Source organism: Parasteatoda tepidariorum, chromosome 11, assembly GCF_982258835.1.
Source record: "Parasteatoda tepidariorum strain Cologne lab strain chromosome 11, Ptep-v5.0, whole genome shotgun sequence".
NCBI lineage: Eukaryota > Metazoa > Arthropoda > Arachnida > Araneae > Theridiidae > Parasteatoda > Parasteatoda tepidariorum.
The window spans coordinates 79591220-79610652 of record NC_141765.1 but is presented as its reverse complement, the minus strand read 5'-3'; the positions used below and the strand labels follow the sequence as shown (position 1 = coordinate 79610652).

At 31.2% G+C, this 19433-nt stretch overlaps 1 protein-coding gene across 1 annotated transcript in view; it reads right to left on the bottom strand.

The window, feature by feature from the left end:
• Positions 1 to 1366: 1366 nt before the first annotated feature.
• LOC107439970 (myosin light chain kinase, smooth muscle) overlaps positions 1367 to 19433 on the bottom strand; it is a 38153-nt gene continuing 20086 nt past the window's right edge. Inside the window, exons 6-11 of the mRNA XM_016052732.4 lie at positions 15079 to 15278; positions 12750 to 12902; positions 9766 to 9811; positions 7445 to 7519; positions 3574 to 3627; positions 1367 to 1845 (exon numbers count right to left, since the gene is read on the bottom strand). Coding sequence (XP_015908218.1) covers positions 3577 to 3627; positions 7445 to 7519; positions 9766 to 9811; positions 12750 to 12902; positions 15079 to 15278 — 525 coding nt within the window. The 3' untranslated portion in view covers positions 1367 to 1845; positions 3574 to 3576. The remainder of the gene's footprint in view (positions 1846 to 3573; positions 3628 to 7444; positions 7520 to 9765; positions 9812 to 12749; positions 12903 to 15078; positions 15279 to 19433) is intronic.

The following is a 19433-nucleotide window of genomic DNA, read 5'->3' as shown; positions in this document are numbered from 1 at the left end:
ACCAAACCTATAAATTGAGGGATTCATAGATACAACCCGCTCATCAGATTATTAAAAAAAAATATATTAAAATCTAGTTTTGTGGCACTTAACCTGGGAAATATACTTAGACAAGATGCCTGGTTTTCGAACAGTAGTTCGAAGTGTAGTAAATTGTGATGGGTGCAGGTTAAATCCATATTCCCATGACAAATTATACCTCTGGGGGTAGTGAATTGGTTCTGTGGGATGACCTGCACTTGGTCATATTCTTGGCCATAGATGGCTCCATTTGAAAACAAAAAGAACAGCTTGTTTTAATGGCCTACGACAACAACATATAAAAGCGTATATGAACTTGTATGTAGCTGATTTTCTTTAAAACAAGTTTAATATTGATAATCACTGTCTGTCTTCTCAAAACATTTTCCAATCTATTTGTTTTGCCCAAAATTTTTAAACTCTTTCTAAACAACAAATAAGTATACAGTTCCTGGCCAAATTATTAGACGCGCTGTAAGATTCCATGTAAAATCTTAATTATCAGGTCATACTATACAGCTTTATTGTTTTTATGTGGCTGAAACCTGTTTGCACTTGTTTACTTTCGTGTATCAATTGGTTATATTGTACGATATATAATATAAATTCGACAATAGTTTAAATTCTATTCTGTAAGATTCTATGCAAAATCTTAATTATCAGGTCATACTATACAGCTTTATTGCTTTTATGTGGCTGAAACCTGTTTGCTCTTGTTTACTTTCGTGTATCAATTGGTTAAATTATAAGATATATAATATAAATTCGAAAATAGGTTAAATTCTATTCTGTAAGATTCTATGTAAAATCTTAATTATCAGGTCATACTATACAGTTTTATTGTTTTTATGTGGCTGAAACCTGTTTGCTCTTGTTTACTTTCGTGTATCAATTGGTTAAATTATACGATATATAATATAAATTCGACAATAGGTTAAATTCGACGATATATTATATAAATATAGAATATTTATTATATCAGGTATTATAGTAGCATATTACAATAGTTAGACCAAATATTAGACGCACTGTAATGTTTTAATAATTGCATGTTTTGCACGAGTTTATATGCAATACTTTAATATTTAAACATACATGTAATGGGTTTTTATAGAGGAGATTTTTTATTTACTTCCTATTTGTATTTACTTTTAACGTATTGCATTACAATGCTACCCAACTGATACACAAACATAAACTAGTGTAATCCGGTTTCAGCCGGGTAAAAACAATAAAGCTGTAGAGTATTACCTGATGATTAAGATTTTACAATAGAATCTTACAGTGCGTCGAATAATTTGGCCAGGGGCTGTAAGTCAGGTACACTCAAATAATACTATGGATGCATTTTCTGGGATATGTTTATTTTCAAGAAATAACAACAAAAATTTTAAAAAAAATAAGAGACAAACAATAAACACAGACTAGAGTTATCGCTTTCATACAATTACATTCTTTTGAATATGAAACAACAAATATTAAAGCACACTACATAAATGTGTAAAAACTATCCAAATGAAATGGCAACCCACGTTTTGATACTTTATTTAGTGGTCTTAAAAGATTTTCGAAAACAATAAAAGTTTTACAAGAGATTATTTTCATCTAGAGACTCTTTTGGACTAAGAGAACAAGTTTAAATCCATTAGAACTAATATTTTTAGGATTTATTTGGTGTAAAAGTAGTTTTCCTCAAGAAGACATGATTATAAAATACAGATTCTTCTCTTGAAAGGGTGGGAGTAACAAAAGCAAGGTCTTGTAAAATGCACTGTACATCATCACAAGGTGGGGAATGCATTCTTTTGATGCAATACTTTGAGTCTGCAAAAATATTACTTTATTTTATTTATTTATTTTCTTTTAATGCACTCGCTAAAAATATTGAATCCGGTTACCGCGATATTAATAGACGCACTCTAAGATTCGATGTAAAATCTTAATTATTAGGTGCTTTTATTACAGCTTTATTGCTTTTACGCGACTGAAACCGGTTTGCACTTGTTTACGTTCGTGTATCAATTGGTTCGCATTGTAATGCAATACGTTAAAAATAAATACAAATAGAAAGTGTATAAAAAATATAAAAGTATTGCGTATAAACTCGTGCAAAACATGTCTTTATTAAAAAACTACAGTGCGTCTAATAATTTGGTCTTATTATTATAATATACTAATATAATACCTGATGTAATAAATATTCAATATTTATATAATATATCGTCGAATTTATCCAATCGTCGAACTTATATCGCCTAATTTAACCAATTGATACACGAACGTAAACAAGTGCGAACCGGTTTTATTCTCGAAAAACAAAGCTGTATAGTATCATCCGGTAATAAAGATTTTACATAGACCCTAATAGTCCGTCTAATAATTTGGGCAGGGGTAGTTCACTGCGCAAAATAGAAAACGGATCACCCTGATTAACTTTTGATCTAATGTTCGGATCTTCACGTTCTAAGACGTTCACGTTCTAAGATTGTGGTCCGTGCATTTTTATTGGCCAGGAAAATCACGTGGTAGGATCCAGTTGGTTGTCATCAGAATAAAATTAGTAAAAGTCATAAAGGTATTGATTTTCTATAAGTATTTTTATCTCTAATTTAAGGTTATTTTCCTGTACTGCTTTTAATTCGAGAGTTTAAAAATAAGAGAAATGTTTTTATTTTTATCATTATTATAATGTAATTCTGCGTTATTTTTTAAGCTAAAGTTATTTAGGAAGACGGTCTAACCATTTTACAATTATTATTTTTGTGCAAATAACATTAATATACTGTTATAAATTACAATTAAAGCGATGTGTGAAATGAACGATCAGCTTCCTGCACAATGAGATGCAAGCAAAAATAGTATTTTATTAAATACTATTTAATCCGCCCGTTTAGTAAGCAAAAATATGTTTGAAGTGCTATTTTAAACATGATAAATCAGTTTAGAAATAGATAATCCAAATAGATATTTGGAGGTGGGAGACAATAGAGTAATTTTTCTTAGTATTTATATGTTAAGTGAAACTGTTTTAGTAGTAAACAATTATTGAGAATCGGGGTTGGGGAGAGGCAAAGAAACATTTAAATAATATATTTCAAAAAATACTCGTGTAATCGGTTCAAATTACAGCTAAAATAGATAACAATTTTTTAATACTCAAAAACTAATGTGTCCCGCAGTGGACTGATCGTTAAGACACGGTTCCCAGCAGATCACCGAAGTCAAGTATCACTGGCTATGGTCAGTGTGCGGGTGGGTGACCACTTGGATCAGTTTGCGTAGGGACAGAGGGTGTGCGGTATTGGTCCTCGTTAAACTGTGCTACCGTAAAATGCTCGACTTCGCGCGCAGGTCGTCGAGCTACCGAAGCGGGGGTGCCATCCACTGCGCAGAGGATCAAAATTGTGATGGCATGTCTTCGGATCATCCTCCGGGATGTTTCCCAGACCGTCGCCAATAGCCCATTGTGCAGCTCTAGTGCGACGTAAAATTAACAACAACAACAACAAAAACTAATGTATGGTAATGATAGTATAAAAATGATGAACATACTTTTCAAATGGTTGCCCCCATTCTTATAAGAGCTATAAGTGCATTCACTGCTTTCTAGAAAGGGAAACTATAATTACAATATTTCATAGAAAACATAATTTTTATAAAACAGATTATACACACATTTAAATATGCATTTATTAATTGCAAAACAAGTTTAAATAGACATTGCTTGTCTTATTATATAACAAGCGTTGAACCCATTTTTTGGGTTATCAATGTTTAACTTCGTAGCCTTATAAGTTTTGAACCCGACAAGGAAACTCCTGGCATTGGGACAAATTAACCTTCGTGGAGGATTCGTTTAACGAGCATTTCCGTTACTCGGAGAAGAAAACTACGATAACCTCCCTTGGCTAGTTCTGCAGCAAGGGGATTCAAATCTATTATTCGTCTTACAATGAAAACAATTAATGTCAACTTTGTTTTCGGTGCGAGCTGAGAGCAGAATTCGCATCGCTGGAAATATTTTTTTTTTCTATAAAAATATTTTTATTCTTTATGAGAAACATAATTTTAAAATTTGTAAAAAAATTTGCACGTAATATATTAAATAATGTTGGGTAATATGATTAAATTAAGTTACACAAAATATTTATAGAAAAAATTTTAAAAAAATTTTAAGTAATTTGTTAAGTAAGCAAAAGCGGCATGTGTTGGTCAATGTTGATAATGCTTTTTAAACAATTTATCAAGAATAGTATTTTTGGGTTAATATCTTGAAGGACCAACTGCTTAATTTTTTTACATTGTTGCATTTTATTTTTTAAAAGAATTTTTCCAAAAATATTAATAAAAAATCTAGTGGGGGCATTAATGACAGTTTTACTTGCCTCAATTAGCATAAAAATTAAATAGTTCATCCTGAGTATTTGCGGATGTGTGCAGATTAATTTCATTAATAATTGGAATTTAAAAAATTATGTTTACCGAAAACCAAAATGGCAGCAACCGTGTTTAATAATTCCTGATTAATTAAGTAAAAACCAGCTACTTACCATTTAATAAAACCTGATACGCAACTTTAATTAATGGCATAAATGTGATTTTTAGATAGAAATGTGCAGGGAAAAAAATAATGGATAATAAATATAAGCACAGCAGCTAAATAATTTGGGCTCTCCTTGGATTCACGAATCTTGGCTTAATAAGAGAGCCTATATTGACCTTATGTAAAAATGTCGATTCACCCGAGATTTTACAGCCATTTTACAACCAATATCGGTCTTATGTTACCCTATATTTTATATTGAGCAGTGATGGCTCAGGGGATAGAGCCTTCAATGAGGTGAGCCGTTTTCGAATCCCAGTGAAGGCTGGTCGTCACGAATTACCATATATGGCAGTACTTTTACTTTCGTTACTTGTACCGCCGGTACAAGTAAAAAGTACGTATTTTTACTTGTACTTCGTTACTTTTTAAATTTGGTACTTTTACTTGTACTTTCGTTACTTTTTTAGGGAAAAAGTACAAGTATTTGTAACGGAAATGTCGAATGAAATCGTTACTTTTTCCTAAAACTCCTCGGTAAGCTTTCTAAAAAAAAACAAGTTTTGCATTTTTTGGGGTGTTAAATTGCAAAGAATTGTCCAAGCTGAACACTCTGCTGTAACTAATTACGTAGCAGAAAAAACCCCAGGGATTTTAAATTTTCTAAAGCTGAAAACATCATGCCAATCACCAGCTACAGAAGAATTTATGGCATACATGAGCTCAAATGTCGAAACGGAAAGCATATCAATTTTGAATCGATATCCAATCGTAAAAAAATTATATTTGAAATATAATACTGCAGTACCTTCTAGTGCTCCCGTGGAGCGCTTATTCAGCGTGGCTAAGCACGTTCTGAGAAATTCTCGCAGCAGACTCAGTGACACCACTTTCGAAATGCAATTATTTTGCAAAATGAATAAAAATATGAATTAGCAAGTTATTTTCATTCATTTTCGAGTTTTATGCTTTTATTTAACACATTTTAAACAAAAAATGTTGGATTTTGTTATTACGTTTTTCAATTTTCTTTTTGAACTCACTAATAATACATTTTTGTCTTAATACATTTTTTACTAAATACATTTTTAGTAGTACATTTTTTACCAAAATTATGTTTTTGCCCGACCTTGTCAAACAACGCCCAGTCAAATCTCTAAGAACTTCAGAACTATTTGTGCCATTGAAAACTATTATAATTACTATTTTAACTCTTGAAAACTCGAAGGTATTAATTTAGCCGCTGATACTAAAATTCGTTTACAAATTTTAACTATCCCGTTTGGCAGAAATGTTCGGAAAATGATTTTCTCGCATGACTTCAGCATTAGCTATTGTTACAAATAAAACTGTAGACTGTTCTGTTTCAACTTATACTGCACATTCAATTATTTTTTACTAGCTCAAAGATCACAAAGCTATCTCAAACCCCGTGTTTGCTTTGTTTATGTTTGTGCTTTTAAAACGCGTTTCTATAGAGTAAAACAATTTTAAATCAATGGTAATTTAAATAAATAAAAATAATAAACTAAAAATTAAAATCAATTGATAAAATCTATCCATAAAAAGCTAATCCATAAAAAGTTTGATATTAAAATTATATTTGATTTTAAAATTACATTATACGATTATATTATAAAATTATATTATAATATTCTTCCGAATTTAAAAATAAATTAATGTCCATAACTTTCAAAATTAAAAATAATTAAATAAATAACAACAGTTTTGAAAAAACATTAAAGAACATAAGAATATTATTCAATAAAATTTTAGGTTACTTTGAATTTTCGATTTCCTAGAAATGTACTTTTAAATCGTTGCTTTTTTGTTTAGTACTTGTACTTTTTACTCGTTACTTTTTAAACTAAGAACTTTTTACTTTTTACTCGTTACTTTTTTAAAAAAATACTTGTACTTTTACTCGTTACTGTTTAAAAGTAACGTTGCCATATATGCGAATTACGCTTCCGGTTTGCACCGATCACAGTGCTGACGTAAAATATCCTCAGTGGTAGACGGATCACGGGTTAGAGTCCCCTTGCCCTCAGGCTAACCGGGTGAGGTTTTCGTAGTTTTCCTCTCCATGTAACGCAAATGTGTGCTAGTTAGATCAAAAAGTCCTCCTCGAAGGCAAATTTCTCCCAATTCCTGATCTAGAAGTTCCCTTGTCTTCTGGATTGGGTACAAAATGAAAAGTCTACGGAGTTGAACATTAGTAGTCGTAAACCCGAAAATTCGGGTCTGCTGTTTGACGACGATTATAAAATAGAATAGGTTATTTTATATTTATTATTTAGCCAATATATGCCTTATATTAGCTCGATATAGGCCGATATTGTCCCATATAGGACTAATATTTAAAAATCAAAATATTCCGCTGTGCATGTTCATTTAGGGCCCATATTGTGCCCAACTGGGCCCGAGGTGAAATGGTTGCTAGGGAAATGTCAAATAAAATATTTTTTAAATCTTCTTTTCATTTATGCATTAATAATTATACATTTTAATCTTTTGCATTCTTTTTTAAATATTCTAGGATATTTTTGTAGTGTATTTCTTCATATTTTGCTAATAAAGCAAAATGTACTAGAACCAAACAATAAAACATTTATGCGCAGTTAAAACGTTTATTTTATTGAAATTTCGCACCTTTCTAATCAATCCTATACTTCTCTAAAGCTAATATAGTTTTTAAAAACAAAAGAAAAAACTCCTATTTATTATATTAGTGATATCTTGCAGCAATATCCTATAACAATATGTCTAATATTACAATAATAGAGATATTGCTATGAGAATATTTAAAAATTAAAAATTTGGGAGGTTAAATTTCTTATGAGTAAGAATAGATTTTATTTAAAGATAATTATGACTTACCTGCCACCGTCTTCTGATCACGAACCGCTTTAGTTTTTTCTTATCAATCGTAGTTTCTTGTTTCTTTTTATCTCGCTACAAAATAACATGATAATTACCTTCTTTTACAACATTATGTCAGACAAGTAATTAGATTATGAAAAACATTTCCCCATATTTTCATAACTTTACTTTTTTTCTAGTGCCAATAACAATATTGTTTTCTGTATTTTTAAGTTTTGTAATTTAATTGACATTTTCTAAAATAAGTTTCTAATATTTTAGAACTTTTTATTGCCTTTTTTTATTTAGTGTCAGAATATATTATTTGAGGCAACCACTCCCGGAAAAATTATTTTTAAAAAATAATGTAAAGCATACGAAGTAACTATCTTAAAATAAAATGTACCAAAAAAATAAAAAAATTTTAACGCGTTAAAAATATTTGTGACATTTTAAAAAATTAATAATATATTATAGAGCGAATTAAGTAAATTTATTTTACAAATTAAAATAATGTGTTGAAATATGTATTTGGATATAGTGATTGAGTGAGCAGGCAATTATTGAATTTCAAAGTAAAGAAATTAAGGCCGGAAATAGGAGTAATTAAATTAAAAGGGAACATACTCACCCCATACAGGAGAAATAACATTTATTTATGAACAAACAGTAAAAAATATCTTTTGACACATTTTGTAAGAGGCCTAGAATTAAAAATGGCTGACAAGAGAATTTAAATAAAAACAAAATATAAGAGAACTGTTGAAAAGATAAGGAAAGAAAGCTTGAGATTGTCTTTAAGGCATAATAATGTCCATTAATTCCTTTTATATCATAAGGATTGGGAATGGTATTGCAATGACGTTAAGCATCCATCCATATTAGGATTTCGTGTTTCAGCTCTTATTAAGTATTACAGTTCAGTACTTATTAAAAAAAGAATGAATTTTTACAAGTTCACGTGGATTCGAATATACTGTCATAAATTAAGGAAAAATCACAAAAATAACGATATTTTTTCCAAAAATAAGCTAAGCCCATTGAAATTTGAATATGTGGTTAAATAAGAGTTGCTAATTAAAACTGCAATATGTAAATTAGTGGTGTTGCAATAGAATGGCGTAATCTTCAATGACCAAAACATTATATGCGCGAATTTCGTTGCTTCTGAAATTCGAGATGGCCAATTTGTAACAATAACCTCCAAACATCATTTGTCCAAACAACTGCGATGGAGATCTATTGGAAGATTAGAGGTAGGAAACAGTCACAGAGGAGTAGCCAGGTGGTCAAATGGGAGTCCTTCTATGGTTCATAAACTTTGGCAACAATTTCTAACCAAAGTGCGGGGAAGGTTGAGCAAAAGGGCGGTCAAGTGACAAGGGCCACGAGAAGAGGGTGTGTAGGGGTGGTATCTCTTTCGGAGGACGCACAGACCTGAGTGTCTTTCTACGTGGAGCTGTAAATGCTCACGTGTTTATGTGCGTCTTATGCCGGTGTAAGAGGTGATGACTTCGTGCTAACGCAACGCCGCACGGGGCTCGCATCGTGGATGGTCATGTTCAGCAGCAAAAAATTCAGTGCATGGAGTGGCCAGCTTGATCACCGGACTTGAATCCTATCGAGCATGTTTGGAGGCTTTAGAAAGACGTGTAGCTGTTTTCAATCTTTCTCCTCTGACCTAGTAACCCTTGCAATTACATTGCAAAGCTTTGCTTGGTTCGCACTTCCAACGGAACTGGTAGACCAGATAATTGAAAGCATCACACATCGTTGTGTGTACTGTATTACTAGAGGTAATCATACTCCATGCTGAAGGTACTTTTTCTATTCCAAACTGAAACATCTGATTTATTCATTTCATACACATGCTAATCTCTGAAACATCACAATTGTCTGGTTAATACTTTTTATGTTATTTTATTCATTATTATGTGTACTATAATGTGTGCCAGTTTCAATAAATTCTATGCGTAACTTTATGAGTTTGGTCATCTCTTTTTGATTGTTCCTTAAATTATGATAACCAGTCTATTTTATCCTATGGGAAATACAAATGGGGGATTGGTTTGCCTTTGAATATAAGATAATTATTTTCTTTTACAACAAGCCATTCCAAGGTCGAAGTCTGTTATTTGTAAGAAATATTTATAATAGTTACAGTTTCGTATCAAAACTCTTGTAACATTTGCTTAAAAAGAACTATTACCACTTTCATCTGAGCAATAGGGGGGATAAGGTGAAAGTAATTTCATGGGTCTGAGGGTTGATTTATACGGGTGGAGATTAAAGTAATTATTAACAATTGAAATTTAAATATGCTTTAAAATCTAACTTACCCTTAACCAAGTATGTTGCAGTGCTTGCGTTGAATCTAAACGTTTCCTGAAAAGACAACATATTGTATTACTGAATACATTTTTTATATCTATGTATAGTGTTAGTCAGGGTAAGACAGGCTTTTTGGAACAAAATTAGAGGAGTAAGACAGGCATTCAAACAATGACGTTTTGAATGCATTATCCTCTTATCATCTTCCAATCTACATCTCAATTGAGATATCCTCGAAATTCTTATTATTGAGTAATACATACTCTCGTTAAGTATGTATTTACGAGAGTACGCACACTGGGGCATACTCTCGTAATTGTACTATTAAAATATCATCGTAATTCTTATTACTGACAAATACATACAAAGTATGTATACTAGACATACTCTCGTAATTCTTATTATGGACAAATTAGGTTGTATCATAGCGTTCTATAAAGTGAAAATGAATTAGGCAAAAATATTAAAAAAGTAAGTTCTATTTATTTGTTCAAATAGTGTTTAAAATGCGGCACTGTTACCTCGCACCACAAAATAATACACCAATACATTCAGCTGAACAAGTCGCTTTGTCTTTGGGATATTGCCTACCACGTAACTCCGGTAGTGAGATCTACACATGGAGGTCGAACTCACACAATTCAGAACTGGCTTTGGCATAGTGGTAAAACATGATGGTAATACTGTTCACCGGATCTCGTCCAGAGCGTCTGACCACTGCTCAATCTTTGAGGTCGAGCTGATGGCCTATGAGATGGACTTCAAACAAGGAAGACAGTATTTTTATTGATTCACTCTCCTCACTTCATGGCTTGGCTGAGCCCACTCACAAAAACACTACAGTTAATGAAATAAAAAAACTATGGCATAAAAATATTACTTTCAATTGGACCAAAGCTCATGTGGGGACACGGGGTAATGAGGAGGCCAAGGAAGCCATCAGACTCGATCGAGTGGATTTCACTGCCCAACTAACCCCCATACAGGTCAAGTCGATAATCAACGAACATGTTATGATACGGTGGAAAAGCGAATGGACAAACAGCTCCAAGGGACGTCAAACTTTTAAATTTTTCAAAGATCCAAGGGTCACCAGACAGCAGGCAGATTTTTATTTAAACCAATTTCTCACAGGCCATGGCATGTTTGGAAACCATCATTCTTCGGGAATCTGGCCTGCGGGATCAGCAAAGTGACCCTAGAGTGTCCCTCCACCGTACCTTTTACCTTACTCATCTTAACTACTGACTTTTTTACACCTCTTATTTTATCATGATGTTCTGTTCATTTTATCTTTATTGGAATCTTGTCATTTACAATTTTCGATCATCTTTTAGTTTCTCACCGACTTTTTAATTTGCTCTTTTTAGCCTATCTCTTTGATTTTTACTTGTTTTGGGGCCTTTCCCAGGTTTCAACATTCACATTTTGTACCTATTTTAATTTAGTGGACCTTTTCCACTTTATATTTTAACTATTGCCTTCTTCTGGTGTTTATCTTATATTATACAAACTTTTAAAACTGTCAAATTTTTAACACTGTCAGAATAAACTAAGTGGTTTTTAAATTGATCTAATAGAGCAATAAGGGTCTTTCGACCTGCTCAACAGCCTACAGACTCTTTTAAACTCTGATATTTTTAAACTTTAAAAATGCTTAAAATGGTATAAACTGCATGTAGCAGTTTATACCATTTTAAGCATAAGATGGATATTTGTTGACCATCGAATGAATTTTTTACTGATTTTAATAAATGCCCCCGGGGGGGGGACTTCGCCGGGTCCCTCGACCGGTGAAAGTTTCGCGTTTAGGGGACCTGTCTCGGCGACGAGTCGAATATTTCCCTTATACCCATATTGGGAGGATCGGGGTTAACCTACTTCCTTAATATATACCTGTTAAGAATCTAAAGATACTCTGACCAAATGTGCCTATTGTTGTGGTCCTTCAAATTATAAACAATGCCCGAAATCAGCGCTGGTGAAATCTAGAAGCAACTACAGGTTCAATCGCCAAAATTATAAAATCCACCTTAAGAGAACTGTTACATATGCCTCAATTTTAATTCAATTTATGCCAATTTAAAACGCATAAGATTATAAAAGCTGATTGCTACCACTGATGCTTGGTTTTGCTCAAAAGTTATAAGATGGATTTTATGTCCTCTCATACAAATGCTTAGTCTCAGTGATATGTAATAGGATCGTGATTACGTTCATTTTAACGATTTTAGAATCCTCTGCATAAATGAAGTGAAAAAAATATGTACATGAGGGGTTACCATTTTTTTAAAATTTTTTATATATGCCACCAGACAAAAATTGAACAGCCGACAAAAGTTTTTGGATTTATAAATACTAATGTTCAACCCCGTAGCCTTGTAATTTTGAACCCAATCCAGAAGACAAAGGAACTCCTGGATCAAGTTTTGGGAGAAATTTGCCTTCGTGGAGGACTTTTTTTTATGGAACTCACCGGCATCGTTACATGGAGAGGAAGACCACGAGAACGTCCCACGGTTAGTCTGATGGCAAAGGGACTCTAACCCATGATCCGTCTACCACTGAGGATATTTCACGTCAGCACTGTGGTCGCTGCAAGGCGGATTCGTTTCGACCAGTCATCGCTGGGAATTCGATCGTGGTTCACCTCATTGGAAAGCGACCGCTCTAATCCCTGAGCTATCGCGGCTCTAGGGGTTACAAGTTATCATCAATCGAGGAAAAAAAATAAAATCAAAACTTGTTTTAAAGCCTGATAAAAAAAAAACCCAAAAAACAATCGAGTTCAAAGCGAGAGATACACCACCATATTTCGAATGGCAATCAAATTTGTTTTGAAGCCCCATTTTCCTGACAATCAGTGGTAGAAATCAGCTTTCAGAATTAAAAGAAAAGTTATTTAAGGAATTGTTTTTTAATTTATTTTGCACACTGTAAAAATAAAAAAAATAAAAAAAAACTATAAGAATGCATTAAAAATGCTACTTACAATCTTTCTTTTACAAGTAACTTAGAAATAAAATCCTTAGCATCTTCAGAAATATCATCAAAGCTTTCATCTTCAAAATCCCATTCTGCTCTTGTAACATTTGCCATGGTCTCCATGTCACTATCTCCCATAAAAGGAGATAATCCGGACAATCTAAAATGGACGCATTCATTTTGACTTTTCACTCAAACAATTGGGAAGAACAAAAATCATTTCATTTTAGCATGTTTTCGGAATATACATGACTAACAGTTTCTTTTTATTAAAGTTATAACATATGTATAGGCCTTTTTTTTTACTCCACTAAAAGTAAATAGTTATGAATAGTTAACCGGTAATTTTTCGCAGAAACCATATCTTGTCATTTTGTAATTGAATATGAAAGTAAAGTAAAATATTCTAAAATAAACTCTAATAAATTTTGTTTATAGTAATTGGATATCCCCCAGGATTTCGTAAATTGATAATGCAAGTATAATGAACAGGAAAGTGCTGATTTTACTCCACACTGAAAACAAATGATTTTACAACCTTTTTTTTTCTATCTTACTTTCTGCTCAAGAAAGACTCAAAAGACTTTTTTACTCAAACCAATGCTTCAAAGTAATTTTATAAAATGAGTCGCTTTAGATTAGTACATATTAGATTAGTACATATTAGTACATAATGTATATATTATAAATATTAGCGTAATAATGTCATGTCCAATTGTGGGCAAATTGTTAAGACTCTTTTCCCAGTAGATCATCGAAGTCAAGCACCACTGATGATCAGTGTAAGGGTGGGTGATCACTAGGATCAGTCTAAGAAGGGGCCTTGGGTGTGCGGTATTTGGTACTCGTTAAACTATTCTTCGCAGTTTGTCAAGCTACTTAGGTGGGGTGGGGCGCTCTGCAGATAATCTTGTAATGGCATGTCTTCAGATCATCCTCAGGGATATTTCCCAGACCGTCGCCAATGGCCTATTGTGCAGCTCTAGGGTGACGTTAATAAACTACAGCAATAATAATTTAATAATGTTTAATAATTTAATTAAATATTTCTAATTAAACACTGAAAACAAAGCTGTCGTAACTCTTAATATTATATTTAATATGTGTCAGAAAAGCATTTTATTTTGAAGCTTTTATAGTTTGTCTTTGTATAGCACTCCCCTAGCTTTGTCTTTGTATAGCACTCCCCTATGATTATGATGTTTAACTATTTCAAGTAGTCCATTATTTTAAACAGATTTTGACTTGGGTCGGCGAGAAAAAGAAGCTCCTCTCTTTCAGATTTCTTGCTTCCATAGCAGCAGAACGACCTTAGACTTCGTGGGGAGGGGATTTTTTTCTATAGACAAACTATATCCGTTTCAACAGGTACAGACTAGTTTTAATTGGTAGAGGAGGAGGATCAGCTCCTTGTTCGTTTTCGAACATTCGAGGAATAAAACATTTTTGTCACCCGTGAAAAGTTCCATTCCGATGGATTGCTATCAAGTTAACTTCTGTCAAACTGAAGGGTCCTAAAAAATTACTTTTAATAAAAATTTTAAGTTTTACAAGTTTATATACCTTTTAAAGTGCGGCACTATTGAAAAAAATGAAAATTAAGAACTTTATAAAATGGAGTATTTTAACTTTTGATAAAATTGATACAATTATGCTTTAAAAGATCCAACTCTATTAAATCTATATTATTATCTTTAAAAGAGTCGTATGGTTAAAATTTGATTTCTCAGGAACTATTCACCCGATTTCGCTCAAATTCTGTATTTTGCTATGTAAAATTAGATACTTTAAAATTTTGCAAAAATTTATTTGCCTTACAATTCTAAGGCTTTACGACTGTATTGAAGTAAAATAATAAAAAATAGTAAATATTTACTAAAATGTATTTTTTGCATTGAATTGTCTTTGGATTATCGAATTTTATTTGTATTTTATATGCGCAAAGAATTTTTAATTCGCTTTAAAAGTTCTCGAGATACGGCAAAATACGCAAAAATTAAAATTAACATTAGGGGGTCCAAACTTTGAATGGCTCTCCTTACCAAACTATGGGGATCATATTTCCCAGATTGCGGTTACCCCTATATTTTGGAGGTAAAAAATCTGAATCCGTTGAAAAAAAGGTATGTTTATTCAGGGAAAATACGTTTTTGTGTCTGATTTCGTAACTTAAAACATCGTCTGGATGAACTAATTTGCATATTTGTGGTCATTGCCCTTTGACCCATTAAGATTTAGTCCTAAAACGTGAAAATCCAACCAATAGATCAAAAGTTATTCAGGATAGTCCTCTTTTTGAGAAGAAATCTAAAAGAAGACATCAAGTACATACTTACAGAACATAACAAATAACGCCAACGCTCCACATATCAGTTTGGTAACCAATATTTTCAAAACAAACCACTTCTGGTGCTACAAATTCTGGTGTACCAAATAGTACTTTCAATTTCTTCTTTGGATCGTATTTTCTAGCTAAGCCAAAATCAATAAGTTTGATTCTGTTTCCTGTTCGACTGATACAAAGCACATTTTCTGGCTGAAAACAGAGAAACATTCTCAGAGATTCAAAAAATTCTCAAGAACAACTCTTGCAACAACTAAGTTTAATTCATAATAAAAATGCAAATTTATAATTTTCTCTATTATTGTTGTCGTCGGTTATTAAGGCTGAGTCTGTTTTCCAGTGGCGCCAAAAATTCTGCTGCACTCATACGTCACACCCGTTTATAAGGCGGACACATTCATTAATCCACAGATCGTAATTTTGACCTGAACCAGGGAATGATCAATCTCCAATTCAGTACCCCCAGAGGTATTGATTTGTTATGGAAACATGGAGGACTTGGTGACCCGACAGATTTAACATGCACCAGTCACCATTAACTACACGGTGAGTCTTCGGCTGGCTGGATTCTCACAAACGTGAGTCCAGGGTCCTGCCAACCTGGCAATCCCGGCCTTAATTATCTCTATCGACAGGAATTAACATAAATTACTGCAAAAATACCATATAGATACTTTAAAAAAAACATTTTTTTTCCAACGACAAGTTTTTGACATTTATGATGTAATATATGCAACAATAAGAAATCTTCTCAATGCAACAATAAGAAATCGTTTTCAAATAATGTTTTGATTTTTACAGATAAACAAGAGTGTACAATGTTACAAATAAATAAGAGTGTACAATTAAGACAGTTACTTGATAATATCATTAACAAATAACAGCAACAAATCAGTAAGTTATTGTGAGACTGACTTTTAGAAAAAAACAATTTACAGATTTTGATGCAGGTCTAAAATAGTAACGTACGATCAGGTGATCAGATCGGTTATAGATCCGGGCCATAAATTAAAGTACTTTAAACTTATTAATACATTTTTAAAATAATTTTTCAAGTAATTATTTTATTTTATAACTGTTATTGAACAGCTTGGGTTTACGACTAATAATGTTCAACTCCATAGTTTTGCAATTTTGTCTCTAATCCAGAAGGGAACTTCTGGATCAAGTAGTGGGAGCCTTCGTGATGGTCTTTCTAATGGAACTAACCCGCATACGCGTTATATGGAGAGGGAAACCACGAAAACCTCCCACGGTTAGTCTGACGGGACCCATGATCAGTTTACTGCTGAGGATATTTTACGTCAGCACTGAGCTCAGTACGAGCTGGGTGCGGAATTCGTATTGACCAACCATCGCTGGGATTCGAACCTGGCTCACCTCATTGGAAAGCGAGTGTTCTATCCCCTGAGCCACCACGGCTCTTTTTCAAGTAATCCTCATGTTTTCATGAAATATTTCAGTCATAAAATGTGATTTTCTTAAATGTAAAGTACATGCTTGTCAAAAAAGAGCCGATAAGGCTTTATCGTTAGTTAATTGTTTAAGATAATCTGATGCAAAAAGTTATTAAACTGTTATTTTTTTAATAGAAGCGTTTATTGCATCAGTATTGAATATTTTCTTCATATAACAGAAATGCCTGTAAAATTCAGAATTAACTGCTTTTCTCTTACATCTTCAAATTAATTTCTTTTACCAGATTTTAATTAACGAATATGATCGGGTGTCGATTTGAGTTCATAACACAAAGATCTAATATAATTTTCTTAGCTTTTAACATTGTTGCATTCTTCACGATTTTAACAATCTAAGTACAAATCATTATTTCTGCGCAATCTATGAATTATTTGATATATTCAGTGTATCTGAATGCGTCTTAGATGGTCTTCGAATTGCCTTACGCCATCTCGTGCTCATACTGGGACTATAGAGGAATTTGAACAAAGATAAGTATGGTGATAAAAAATTTATAATGATAAAAAAATGATAAATCATAAAAAATAATGATGAAAAATGCCTTACCTTACTGATATAAAATGCCTTAATGATTAAAAAAAACTGCGATGTTAAAAAAATGCAATTGATTTCGTTATTCATTAATTATCTTACCGAAATTTATTAGAAATTTTAATTTTTATTTAACAAACTAAATACTTTATGCTTCGTTTTTAAAAATTTCTTTTTTAATTGATTTCGTAAATGTCCTATTCTAGAATATTGAATCTGTTTGTTACAAATTATAGAATTAATTTATTTGTCCCATTATTGTTATTGTATATTATTACATAAATATCAATTATTATATTTCTAATTAATAATAATATTAATAATAATATATGTTATAATAATTATTAATATATAATAATTATTATTATAATATTAATAATAATATAATTAATATTTGGATAAATAAATTAATTATTATTAAATCAATTATAATATAAATGTTTCATTGCAATATATTTTATTATATTAAAAAATTGAAAAAAATATTATATATATATATATATATATATATATATATATATATATATATATATATATATATATATATATATATATATATATATATATATATATATATATATATATATATATATATATATATATATATATATATATATATATATATATATATATATATATATATATATATATATATATATATATATATGTATGTATATATAACTTAAAAAGCATCTATTAATCTTTTTAAAAACCTATTAGTACAACAAGTTATGGATAATTTAAAAATTAAGTCGTAAACATTTTATTACATAAGCGCTAAGTCCGTATAAAAAAGAAGTACAAAAAGTATAGACATTTGAGAATGCTAATTAATATAAGTCACGAAAAAAACTGGCGAAGTATATCATTACTACTAAAAACTACTAACAATATATACACAGGTTTCTATAAACTTCATTTCATGTTTCCTCCAAATATTTTCTAAAGTATTCATTTCAAACATCCTGTATGCATATATTATGAGTTGAAAACTTAAAAATGTTAAAACCTGACAAGTCGTTAACGATTAAAAATATCAGCTGACATTAAAAACATTTCGGGGAACAAAGTTTCATTTGAACTGGCAATCAAACTGGTTTTGGATGTCTCCGTTTTCCTTTAAAGTAATCCGTTATATTTCGATGGCGGGTTTTCATTTGTCCCTTCTTAAATATTCCTTAGCGACTTAGTAAAGTGCTCAGTGCATAGTTGTTTGATTTAATTTTTTTACAGGATTGTAAAAATAGTTATTGAGTTTGGTGATTATTAAAAACATCCTTTATAGTTTGCTTATCAATGAGACAAAAATAATTAGCAACGCCTTTGGAACTATGAAATCTGATTTTAAAAGTTATTTCTTCATTTCACTTTTTATAAACATTGAGAATGAATGGTTCTCGAGGATTTCACTGAATTTTGCTCAATTATTAATTTTTTAATTGAATGAATCACCACTGATCAAATGTTTTGTAAATAATATTTCTTACTGCTTAAGTACATGTAGCTGTCCTAGATGGCAGCACTAAGAAGCGCATCTGATATATTCAGATGAAAATGTAATTGGCTGGAAAAAAAATTTAAAAATTTGAGAAGTTTCTCTAAAACGTAGTAAGAATTCATATTAGTGAAACGAAGTTCTAAGTATGAATTTAAATATTATTGAGTATTAATTGCAGTAAATCTATACACTTTACTAATATATATATAATTAATTTGCAGATTTATTTCAGATTTTTTAAAAATAAATTATTCTGTTTTTCAAATAAACAAACTTTTTCATAGATAATTATTGTAAAGGTTAGTGGTGTGGAAACCAAGAAGACTTTTAATCGACGACTAAGGATCCTAAATAATGAAATTTATTAATATTACTTTTATTGTAAGATTGAATTATTAAGTAATATTAGACTCAGGTAAATTATTAGACTCAAGGAAAATATATTACTAAGAATAAAATCTGATATCAAACAAATTAATGAGATTTAGCTCATTAAATTTTAAATATTGCTTCAGAAAAATCCATAATATTTTGTTGGAAATTGATTTGAAATATTTTTTCTAACCTAGATATGTAGAATATCTAATAGAAACCTATAATCGACAAATAAGGACACTAAAAATTTAAATATCTTAGTATTTTTAAATTAAATTTCTTATAAGGAAAATGTTTGGCTCAAGAAAAATGTTTTTCCAAGAATAAAATATGATTTTCAATTATGATTATTTCTTATATTTTAGAAAAATAGAAATTATTTATTTGAAATTATTTTTGAAATTATTTATTTGTTAAATTTCCTGCTTACCCGGATCGAGTGTTCGATCCGGGTGCGAATCCCA